At 34.5% G+C, this 12777-nt stretch overlaps 1 protein-coding gene across 2 annotated transcripts in view; it reads left to right on the top strand.

The window, feature by feature from the left end:
- The window catches only part of LOC134848385 (glutamine--fructose-6-phosphate aminotransferase [isomerizing] 1-like), a 56383-nt gene that overhangs the window by 38129 nt on the left and 5477 nt on the right, over nt 1–12777 (top strand). For both annotated transcript variants that reach the window (XM_063865798.1, XM_063865796.1), the window contains 6 exons: nt 770–865; nt 4148–4243; nt 6849–7067; nt 7567–7839; nt 8552–8713; nt 12452–12585. In XM_063865798.1, coding sequence (XP_063721868.1) covers nt 770–865; nt 4148–4243; nt 6849–7067; nt 7567–7839; nt 8552–8713; nt 12452–12585 — 980 coding nt within the window. The remainder of the gene's footprint in view (nt 1–769; nt 866–4147; nt 4244–6848; nt 7068–7566; nt 7840–8551; nt 8714–12451; nt 12586–12777) is intronic.

Below are 12777 nucleotides of genomic sequence, written 5' to 3'. Positions count from 1 at the left end.
AGTTTTGAAATTGGATTTTGAATTTATGGTAAAGAGTCACTGAACGCAGTGAGTACTCTTTTATAGATCTCGCTGATTTGTTTTTTGTTTTGCTTTGAGACCATGAATTTTTCTTTTGAAATTCAAAAATTGAAAATTTCTTTTTTTTCGGCTTCCTTGCCTTTATTGACTCTATTCCAAAAATCTGTTCATTATGTTTTCCCAGCGGAATAAAAAAATTACTTGCTGAGCAAAATGTTTGGTCGAAATATGGTCTTTATGGTGTTCTGGGAGCTCGGAAAATCAGTTTTGTCCACTTTTTTCGTCCATTTTCTTTTGAAAATCCGCCCCCCCCCCCTCTCGAGAAAATCCTGGATCCGCCTCGATTAGAAATCTATTTATTACCAATGAAGCGCTGTAAGAAGACCCGATCATTCGTTTTTCTGGAAAAGAAATTAAAATAACAGCTTAAATAAAAGATCATTTTCCTAAAGGTTTATTTGCTCACTGAAACAGACGACAGACCAAAATTTCCGAACCGGGTTTTCTGGGCAATACTTATCAAAAATTTTCTAATTTTGGTAATTTTACGACTGAAAGTGCTCTAATATGACATATCACTCGATCCGCACAAATTATTATCTGTAGTAAATGACTTTGAGTAAAAAAAAATTCAGATTTCAAAAAACTTAAAAACCAAAAAATTGTACGTACGCTGGAAAAATTAAACATAATGCACTATCTCAAAATAAATGATCGAAAATATGGGCAAATGTCTGCTTCGTTTCAGGACTGCACATAATGAGGACAAAGAAGAAGCACGCAAATGAGAAAGACTTCAGATCTGTGAACACATTGCAATTGAAACTGGAGGAGATCATGAAAGGTTGACATTCAATTCAACTTGGAAAAAGAGCATTATTTGAGATGCGGATAACTTTTATTTAGCTCTTTCGAAGTTTGAAAATTGGCGTCGAATTGTTTCAGCGGAGCTTGTAATATTACGAATTCCTTTTTTTTCCAAAACAAGTCGCAAATCAAACTGCTTATTAGTTTGGTGGCACTTGCTGCAAAAGCATTATATATGATTTTGCTGCACTTACATTATACCCGGTTTGCGTTTGCCGCATTAGCCGTCTATCTTTGTATCAAGCGCCCATGGAGCAGATGCGAGGTCGTGAAACTCTTAGTTACGAGGTCGAGGGTTCGATTCTGGCTCAACAGAATTTGTATTAGTCTTAGACTCCAATATAGGTGCTGATGATTTTTCTTTTTGTTATTTTTCAGTAAACTTTTTCAATTTTAAAATTTTTTCTGAGGTCTCGAGAAAAACCGGTGTGAAATTTCCGATTTTGTGTAATTCGAGCGAGAGATTTTTCGTCAAATTTTTAATAGGCTTATTACACTAGAGAACTTTAGTGACTATTCTTTCGTTTCTAACTAAAGCCGCAAATGTTTGTGCCACTTTTGGGGCACCTTTACAGTTTTTTCGTAGCATATGTTGTGACATTCGAATAGTAATAAGCTGGCACAGTTGATACATTTTAAATTTACCAAATGAACCGAAAAACGTTTTTTGTTTCAATTATCATAACAATAATAAAAACTCGATTTCAGATTTTTTGTAATTCAATATATCGCGCAGTTTTTTGAAATACATAATTTATTACCCTTGCGGTAAGCAAGGGTATTGCAATCGGGTACTAGACTTTTCCCAGTAAATACCTAGGCACAGATTTCACACGTGAAAATGTATAAATGTAACACGTGTTTTACTGGAGAGGTAAATGTAGTGGGTGCAGTTTAAGCATGGGCCTTGTTAGCGCCTGTTATGAGTTTCTTAAATAGTATTTTTTTAGTGTCGGCTTTATTTCCGTCGGCATATTATCCAAATGATTTTTTTTCCGATTCTTTCTTGTTTTTTTAAAGAATTTTTGAAGTCTTATAATATGTTTTGGGAAAAATTTAAATCAATTTTCCAGACTTTTTTTTCTGAATAAAAGTGAAAAATTTCAACAATAAAAGATTATCTCTTTTTTGAAAGTTTTTTTATTTTTTTCGATTTTTTTCCTTCAATTTGCTCAATAAATTTTGTTCAAGCATGTGATGAGTTTGATTGTTCAATCAGCTGTTGTTTTCATTTTTTGCGGTGAACTAATTGAGTTTATGAGTTTTGGCAATTTTGTTTGTTTATTTTTTTGAAGGCTTTCTACAACAATTGAAAATATCGGTTCATCGCTTCTTCTTCCATATCTTTTTGAAAAATAGCCATTTCATTTGAAACACGAAAACAAAACAAGCTTAAATTGCCAGCAAATCAGAAAATGAATTAGGCAAATCAGGTTGAATTTGTCCAATTTTGGGTAATTCAACAAAATAAAAAACTAGTGAAGTAACTTCTGTTTCCTGTTCGCCTATGAACAAAAAGTTTGTGTTGCTCTTTAAAGTGTTCAGGGAGGTGGAAACTTTCGAATTTTTTTAATCAATTTTTGGCTCAATAAGTGTCCTCTCAAAGATTGTCAGCTTTGTTGACACATTACTGATTTTTTCTTGAAGTTTTCTGGATTTTTTTTTGTTTCTACATGTGAAAGTGTTGTTCTTACTAGTCTCAGGTGGGACCTAAAACTGAAGATTTTTATGAAATCATATTTTTCTGCTGAAGTTGTCCGCTCAAAGATTGTGGGCTTTGTTTCCTCGTTTGTTTCCTCGTAAAGTTTTGTTCCGTTGCTAATTTAATACTCAAATTTCTGGCATGTTAACCTATAAAGAACTTTTATCTAGAGATACGCAAAATTAATTTTTTGTTGAACTAGTTTTTTTCAATGTTTTCTTTTTCGATGTTTGTTTTCAATGGCAAGTGGTGCGAAGCTCAGCTTCGCCTCTGGGTACATTTGGTGGTTTTATACTTTCCAATTTTTTCCATGCAAAATTAGTGTGAATGCCTTCAGTTTGATGTATTCCTAACTATAACTCCCAAAGTTGTGTCTTTCTCTATTTGGTGGAAATGTGTTAGCATATTTAGTTGCTTTTCTATGACTAGTGTTTGCCGGTTGTTAAGCGTTGGTCGCCGAGTGTGAGACTCCAATTCTCGAAGTTTTGCTAATTCGAGGCTTATTTCTATCTTTTCATATTTCTTTTTATAAAGCTGCTTTGTCGTGTTCTCGCTGGTGTTTGCGCAGCGCAGATACGCCTCTGTGAATATGATAGTTTTACACCTAACTTAATTAAATAACTATTACTTAGTTTTACTCAATTGAAATAGTTATCAAATACTATTTTGGCCTTAACCTGGGAATTTAATGACGAAAATTGAGGCCTTTACCCGGGAATTGAAAAACGAAAAAAACGCAATTTTTGAAAAAATTGGGTAGTAGTTTATAACAATATGGCCGGAATAATCTGTGCTGCTTACACAGCAACCAGCTATCCTTGTTTAGTTCGTTTTTTGTTTCTTAGGAAAAGTTTTTGGTGATGTGTTACAATAGGTGGTAATTTTGAGTATAGTGCATGTATTGACTTTGATGCATGATAAAGTCAATTCATTTTCAATCAATTATACGTTCCAGTATTGAAATCGAACCTACCACCTATTGTAATATATCACCAAATTTTTGTAATTGGTTGCTAGAATTTACAGTCCCTTATTTATAGGTTTTCCTGGTTCAATTTAAATTAGTTGAAACAGATTTTAAAATGTCATAATTTTTTATTGATTACTTTTTTTGCTAAATTCTTTTTTAAGAGTAATGAACGTAGTGAGTACTCTTATATAGGACTTGCTGATTTTGATTTTTTGCGGTTTGGCTGGTGATTTATTTTTATGTTCACTGCATTTCCATTGTTAAAAGGAGGACAAACTCCACTATCGAACAGCAAACGTGTAAAGGTCACGAAAAACATGATCGACTTCTTATTTCGAAAGTGGAAACCAATAATCAGATCTCCCAGCCAAATAAAAATTTCATCTATTGATCCAGTTTTTTTCAAATTGGGTTTATTTTAACAAAAAAATGTCCATTATAAATTGTTCTACAAATTAAAAGAGCTTTTAGGCCATCTATTTTTTTCTTCGAAATTCAAAAGTTAATTTTTCCAGTTTCCTTGCGTTCATTATTCTTTTCCAAACTGTCAGATGGCAATGTCTGGAATTTTATTTTGATGTTGACAGGTAGCTACAACTATTTCATGGAGAAGGAGATCTTCGAACAGCCGGAGTCAGTGGTGAACACCATGCGAGGAAGATTGAACTTCGAGACCGGACAAGGTAAGCAGAGCACATTACTGGCATTAGATAAAGATAGCGCACACCCACCTCCCCCCTCCCCCACCTCCCCCCTCCCCCACCTCCCCCCCCCACACACACACACACACACACACACACACGCACACACACACACGAATAGACCAAGAGAAGACTCTTCAGCTCACTATCTAGCTTGGATTAAAATTGCTTAGCGCTTAAGCGCTTGTTAAATACTCAATTTTCAATTGAAACTGGCTGAAAATTCCAACCTTAGGACAGTGTGAACTTGTCCCCCATGAAAGTCTTTGGGGGATCATAAGGCTTAACTAACTAGTAAGTTTAAATTCCTCTTAAGTGTTGTTCGTAAATAACTAGCTGTATAAAAAGTTTGTGTCAAGTTTCCCACTCATTAGGGCTGCTTGTCCGTTTAAGTACTAAGCCCTGTCCAATCTTGTTATTGCACAAAGAGTGTAGTCAATTAGCGTTTAGAGTTTCAATTAGAGTTTCAGCTACAGTGCAAATAAATTTTGTTTTGATGAATCAGATTTTTTGATCTGCTCTTGCGCTCGTGCAGTTCTTAGACCGTTCTTCTCCTAAACCGACCATTCTAGCTGGCTTATTTGTTTTCGCAAAAAATGCGTATGTGTAACTTTGGAATGTTCTTTTATCTGAATCTACGTTTATTGTTCCGACCATTGAAAATGGGGATGATTTTTGTATTTGGGTGTGTTTTACTTCTTGTTCTGACCATTGAAAATGGGAAGGAACTTTGTATTCGGGTGTGTTTTAGTTTTTTTATTTTCCACACAAAATCAGGTACCACCAATAATCATCGGACTCGGTTTGAAATTTTTCGTCTGATCGAATAACTTTTCGAGCGAATTTTTTATTTGTCTTTTTTTGATTTTTGAGCCAATAAAGCGAGCGAGCAGTTTTATTTTAACTGATTAATTGCTTAAAAGCTTACAATAGTTTAAGTTAAAACGTAGAGACTTAGTTTTACTTGAGTAACGTTAGTTTACTTTGAGTATTTTAGCGCCTTATTGGAATCAAATTCGAAAATTTTTTGTTTGATTTTTTTAATAGTTTTTCTAGTAATTTTTCGGCAAAAATTAATTTTCAATTTGCTTATTTTAGTATGGCTGTCGAATATACCTAATACTTAGTTTTTTGTTCTGCTCCTTTTATCACACCACGCCGAGAAAAACTACAATAATTCGCAAAATTTTTTTTAACCCTTTGGTCTGAACATTGTGCCAATTGCACAGTAACCGGCTATCCTTGTTTTCTTTTTTTTCCACGCAAAATCAGGTACAATAAATAATCATCGGAATGGTTCGAGAGATATATCATATTGAAGCCCTTTCAATCGTGATTCGAACGTTATTTACAATTTATTTGAATTTACAACATCTACGTGATTTGTATTTATTTAAATTTTCAAAACGTTGTCCCAGTGTCGAGGAAAACTGGTTTGATATTTTGAGTTTTAGTCTAGTTTCGAGCGAGAAAAGCAAACGAGCAGGCTTATTATGGAATAATACACCTTGAAATTTTTGTTTAACTTAAGTAAATTTATTTTTCGAAGTTTTTAGCGCCATATTCAGAATAAACAAAATTTATTTTTTTGATTTTTTCTCCATTTTTCTTACTAAAACCGTTGTCCGGTTGGCCTTTTTTACTCTGAATGTCGAATATTCCTAATTTCTAGGTTTTCGTCAGTTCCATTTATCACACGACTCGCAAAAAAAACAACCTTAAATTAAAAACAAGGATGCCCGGTTACTGTGCAAATAGCACAGAATGTTCCGACCATGGTCTTAGGCATATTAGCCAATCAGAGTAATATAGGCAAATTACAAAAATTTTGTAAAAAAAATGACTGGAAAAACTGAAAAAAAAATTTAATTTGAAATTTTTGAAGTTATGGGTTCCAAAATGAAGCAAAAAACTCCAAAAATGAGTTTTACTAGCATAAAATTAAGTTTTAAGGTCTTAAATTATCTGTTGTAAGCCTGCTCGCTGGCTTTATTCGCTCGAATTAAGACAAAGTCAAAATTTCAAACCGGTTTTTCTTGACAGTGGGAAAATTTTGGAATATTTTAATTGTGGTTCGAATTACGACTGAAATGGCTTTAATATGATCTATCACTCAACCCAGTCCGATGATTATTTGTGGTACCTGATTTTGCGTGGAAATCAAAAAACAAAAATAATGGTCGGAACAAAAACATGAAAAAAGCGTTTTATGTATTTTTTTAAGAGTATGGTCGCCAAATTCCTTGTTTTTTTGGGGTTTTATTTGCCAAATATGTCCCAAAATAAATTGGTCGAGTTTATTTTTTTAAAGAAAAAAGTTGAATTTGATTATCTAAAAAAAAGTAGTCTAGAGGCAGAAAAAATGGCAGCCGTAAATTAGAGTGCTTATTTGCACGCTTTTTAGGATCAATTCTAAAGGCCCGATATCCATCAAATCTAGAGAACCCTTCTTCTTAGTTCTCGATTATTTCAATAAGCAAGGGAACAATGCTGCATACGATTTAAACTAACAGTCAGTAATAAGAGGTCTATTATCAAAACGCGCATGTTTTTTTCCTCTTCAATAAAAATTGTTGATTATCTGCAGTTGTGCTCGGAGGTCTGGTGGAACACTTGGACGACATCAAACGCAGTCGTCGTCTCATCATGATAGCATGCGGAACGAGCTTCCACTCGGCTCTCGCCACCCGACAGATACTAGAAGAGTTGTCCCAGCTACCGGTGATGGTGGAATTAGCCAGCGACTTCATGGATAGACACACGCCTATTTTCAGAGACGATGTCTGCTTCTTCATTTCACAGTCTGGTAAGAAAGAAGCAAAACTACTTGTGAATCTACTAAGTTTTAAATTGCTGCCAAGTGACGCAGCTGTTTATCTGAAAAATGGTTGTTTTGTACAATTCTGAATAGATGTGAGTTTTTCGAAACCTCGGAAAACGTGATCAGAGGTGAGGTATAATGATTTGTTTTTGCTATGATGTTTTGCGTAAAAAACAATCGATGTGAAATAGTATCATGGATTTTTTTGTTCATGGCCTTTTTTTGGGAGCGCAAAATCAGCGAATGATGGAAAATTTATCATAATGGAACAAAAATGAGGTGGTAAAATAGTATGAATTGACGAGGAGGTCGAATCTCTAAAAGGAATTTTTTATCTTATATATAGTCGGATTTCAACACACGCGTCTTATCAAAGCAAACGACAAAAATTTGAACAAAAATTTTTGCATCTGGGTTAATTAAGAACTTAATAATTTGAATCGTTGTGAAGAAGCTTTGTAAATTGAATAAAAGTGCTTTATAGGTGAGACAGCGGACAGCCTTTTGGCGTTGAGGTACTGCAAGAAGAGAGGTGCACTGTGTGTTGGAGTGACAAACACGGTCGGCAGCTCAATCAGCCGAGAGACCAGTTGTGGAGTGCATATTAATGCGGGCCCAGAAATAGGAGTGGCGTCCACGAAGGCATACACTAGTCAAATTATATCCCTGCTGATGTTTGCTCTCTTGATCAGTGCAGATAGAATATCGATGATGGAGAGAAGGAAAGCGATCATAAGCGAGCTGGAAAAGTTGCCAAGTAAGCTGTTGTTGGTGGCCAAATAATTGGGACAATTGAGACATTGGTTGGATTTTGCCTTCCATTTCAGAGTTTTGTTTGAAAAATACAATATGAAAACTTCAATAATTCAGAATTATATTAAATAATTGGGGGAGGGGTGGAGTCCTTTTTCTTAGGGATTTGACTCCCGCGTCAACCAAAGTAACTATTTTACTTCATCCGTTTTCGGCAGCCAACTCTGAAGTTTTTGTGATTCTCATAATATTTTGCGAGAGCTCGGAAAATCAATTTGGCCGACATATAATTTTTCTGTAAATCGGCCTACTCTTGAAAATTCGGCCCCTGAACAAAACTATGAATTATTCCCTCAAAGAGTTACCTGTCCAATGTGACAAAAATAATTTAAAAGCGCTAGTTATCGTTTCGAGTTTTAATTTCATTTCTACGTGCACATCAGGGCTTTAAAATTGTTCCATCTTTAGGATATTTTTGAGGAACACAATCAGGGCTAGCTACGCCTGAACAACCATTACGAAGCAGTTTTTTATGGTAAAATTTCCGTCCGCTCAATTTTTCCTTGTCATATACTTCATTGTTGTTGAAATATTTTAAAGTTTTGGCCTCAATAGATGACGGAGAAGATAATTTTTCAGCTCCTGTTTTGGCGATAGAAAAAGTCTAGCTAAAATATTCGTTAGTTCAGGCTTCATTGAATTATTGTTGTGTTCAGAAAAGATAGAGAAAGTGTTGGAGCTGGCAGAGGATTTGAAGAAACTAGCAGAGCAGTATCAGAAAGAGAACAGTTTCTTGATTATGGGCAGGGGATACAACTATGCCACCTGTCTAGAGGGTGCACTGAAGATCAAAGAGATCACATACATGCACTCGGAAGGTAAGTAATTTATGCGCACTTGAAACAGTTCGAAAGAGAAACTGAAAATGAACAGAGCATAAAAGTCAGTCAAAAGTTCCGCCATTCTTTTCTTTTTTTTTTCTACATTTTTGAAGTTTTTTTTCTTGGAATTTTGTCCATTATGCTTGTGAAGTTCAGCTTCGCCTCTCTATTTATTTTCTTTGCGAAAATAAAACTTTGTTGACTGCCTACTCGCCCAAGAGTATCAGGCATTATATGTTTCTCGCATACACCATTAACAAACTTTTTTTTACTCCAACCTAATGAACTCTTTTTTTCTCCAACCTAAGTCGCAAATATTGTTGCGACGCAAATATTGCTGCGACAAAATGTGTTCATTTTGAATCATTTGATCAATAACCAGCTATCAAGTACAGCCATTGCTAAGGATATTCGCACAGACTATTATGTTACAAATAGCACTTTAGCTTCAAGGTATAATGGATCTGTAGCGTAGAGGTAAAGAAGGAGACCCGCAATAAAATAAGGGTGCGAAACTGGTCAGGATCGGATGGTTTTACTGAATTTTTGCTGGCTAAAATGCGTCCGCTCTATAAATTGAAGCATGTTAGTTGGCAATTTTTTTTTTCAAATTGACTGATGCTGCTAATGCGTCATAATTGGCGTGCGTCACTTAGCAATTATGTAGACTCATAATTGGTGTGCGTCACTTCTGAAGTTTTTTAGACTCAAAGTTTTCCTCATTCAATTTTTCCCAGTTGCGTTATAGGTCATGTTTTGCTTGTGTATGCGAAGTGCAACTTCGACTCTGTGTGTACGATTGTGCAGATATGAAGATTTAATTTTCTTAAGCTTGTAGGTTTTTTAAAAGTCTGGTTCAAAAGATTATTGGAATGCAATTTGCTATCTGAAGCAATTGAAGCCAGATTTTGAGTAGAAAATAGACGAACAGTCGGTGGACCGACAGTATCTTAGTATTTTGAAATTCATATGTTCTGTCAGTCAAACTTATACTTGTGTAAGTTGTTTGATCAGGTTTTCACGAAAATAGATTTCAAATTTATGAAATTAAGTATAGAAAGTTAAATTCGAGACGGTGGTATTGCGGTTGCAGTAACCTTGAGTAATCTTGATGTGATTACGCTTGCAATTAACACGCGTTATCAAATCGGAATATAGACTTTTTTGGGTTAACAACTTGTTGAACTGAATCACTAGAATCACTTGTTCTCTTGCTTCATAATGAATTCAAATTTTTAAGCGTCTCCGGTTCACTGAGTCTGGAGGTAATCAATACGACTGGGATGGCAAAGGTCCTGAGTTTGAATCTGATTGAGCATGACCTGTTTTTTGTAAACAGAAGTTATCCATTTCAAATAAATTGTCGGCTTATTAATTGTCTGATTGTTTTGTTGGCTTACTTGCCACATCTTAGATTTTTTGCTGTATGCAGTTTGCGTTTAGTTGCTTTTTATTTTTTCATTGTAATTGTTTTTTGTATGTTTTCATTTACTCCTGCAATTTGTAATTCTACTAGCCTTGACTTCGCATATTTTCCTTTTTATGTTTTTTGCTAACATTTTTTTTGGCCTAAATGATTTTGTTTTACATTTTATTGGTCTACTAAAATAACTTGGTTTCCTCCGGATCGAACAAAATGTTAGAAATTTCAGAATAGAACTTGTAGTTCTAAATTTTTCTTGAATTTTTTTTCTTTTCGCTTGAAAATTGTTTTTAAATTTTCATTGAATGTATTTCTGGACGTGTTTTCTGCAATTAAAATATCATTCCAGACAACGTTTTGAAGTTTTTTTTAGTTGTGGCTTCTTCGAAAAATTTTCCGTTTTCTTTGGATTTAGTGGCTCTTCTTTCCTTTCCTGTCTGCTAGCTTGCGATGCCATTGTTGTGGTATCGCAAGTGATGCGAAGTTCCGCTTCGCCTCTGTGTTGTATGTCTTATGTTTTTCTTATCATTGTGAAGGCCATTTAGTGCCAGCCTTAAAGAGAACATCTAAAGACTGTGCATTCAATCTGTCATAGGTAGATATGGAACTCAGCCAGGAAATTTGAGCAATAAAAAAGAACAAAAGAAACATATTTAATAAACTTCTTGGAATTCTTACTTTACACCACCGAACTAGGAAAAATACATAATTGTTATTTCAATGTTATGCAACCAAAGTTTTTCCGGCTGTGTTATATGGTAGCTGGTTTAATTCCACAGATAAAAATATATATTCGAAATAAAATACCAAAAACTATTGATCTGTGTTATGAGCTCAAATTTATATTTGATAGCATTCTCTTGTGGGAAAAAGGTCACTGGTTGCTTTTTCTCAATCATCAAGTCTGTGTTTGGACGTAGTAGTCATTTCGCCTTCGTTCCCCGAATAAATATCCAAAAAGTTTCAAGGATAGCCGGTTACTGTGCAATTAGCACAGAATGTTCCGACCATAGTTGTAAAAAAATTGCCAAAATTTTTTTTTTCATTTTAATCTGTTTTTTTTGCGTTGTGTGATAAAAGATCTGAACGAAAAAAAATTACTTGGGCGTATTCATCAGTCGTAGTAAATAAGGCCAATTGGAAAACTTTTTTTGTAGTAAAATGACAAGAATAATGAAAAAAATAAGATTTTTTTTTTGAATTTCCAAGTTGATTTCCAAAATGGCGCTAAAAACTCCTCAAACTAACTTTAATCGAGTCAAACTAAGTTTTCAAGGCTTAAATTAAGCACTAATAAGCTGTTGTAAGTCTGGACGCTCGCCTTATGAGCTCGAATTTAGAACACAAAATTCAAATATTGTAAACAGATTTTTCAACACTAAAATTTTTTTATGTCCTTCGAATCACGACTGAATATTTTAATATGATATAACACTCAACCCAGTCCAATGATTATTTGTGTTACCTGATTTTGCGTGGAAAAAAAGTAAAACAAAAGTAAAAAAAAACAAACGAACGCATACAAAGCTCCTCCCCATTGTTCAAATGGTCGGAACAATAAACCAACCTTGCGCGATAATATCAACTGAGTCGGTAAATTGTTAAAATTTATCGTTCAGTATTTTTGATTGTTAAGTCGCACGTTGATTCCAAGGAACTATACCGCTGCTCCTGATAATTGACGGAATAATAGTGGTTATTCAGTTCCCTGCGAGATTTATGGCAAAACTTTTAATATAATCTTCTCAAAAAAATTTTCAATATTTTTTTTTGACAGAATCAATGATTTTTGTAATTCTATTGTTGAATAATGATACGTCTACTTTGATATATTTTTTTATTTTTCATCTAAACTGGGGCCGATCTAACGTTTCGTTTCGGGCATGGCGAAATTTCGTCCAAATTAGAAAAGCAAAAATTCAATATTCTTTGTTAATAGTTCGTTTGTGAAACATGGTCGTTTGTTTGCTGTATATTGCTCAATCAAAGTATTTCGAATTAGTTCAATAATAAATATGGTAAGTTGATCTGCGATGAATTGTGGCTTTTTGAAATGCTCTCAGTTGTCGCTTGCGATCAATTGTCACCTCACGTTCTGCAGAGGTGCTTTCAAAGTTAAATTAATACTAATTGTTTTTTTTCAACGCAAATTAAAATTTTAAGCTGCGATTTTTCAAGTACTGTTCACAATTCATGAACAATTTTTCTAGTTTTCAATTATTATGGGGATAATATCGCAAGGAAATTCGATTCTCAAGTCGAATATGATTTTTTGAAGTTCTTTCTTATCAACACTGAGGTTGTTGGAACAGGAATCATGACTGGAGAGTTGAAGCATGGACCTCTGGCGCTGGTGGAGGCCACAATGCCCATCATCATGATTGCTGTGAGAGACTCAGTCTACGTCAACTGCCAAAATGCACTGCAGCAAGTCATCTCCAGAGGGGTGAGTTTAAATGAAAAAGAAAAAAATTCCCTATTTGTCTCTAACCCTCAAACATAATTGATCTCTTCAATTCAAGCTAAGACTCGAAATAGATCGGTGAAGCTACAGCAATAACAACAAGAAGGAGAGTTTGTTGCTCCCAAAACTGATACGAGACGGAAACATTTTGGTGAAAAAAAAGTTACAGAGCGA

Source organism: Symsagittifera roscoffensis, chromosome 6 (assembly GCF_963678635.1).
Source record: "Symsagittifera roscoffensis chromosome 6, txSymRosc1.1, whole genome shotgun sequence".
Lineage (NCBI taxonomy): Eukaryota > Metazoa > Xenacoelomorpha > Acoela > Convolutidae > Symsagittifera > Symsagittifera roscoffensis.
Note: the sequence above shows the minus strand (reverse complement) of the source record. Positions and strands in the feature narration are given on the sequence as shown.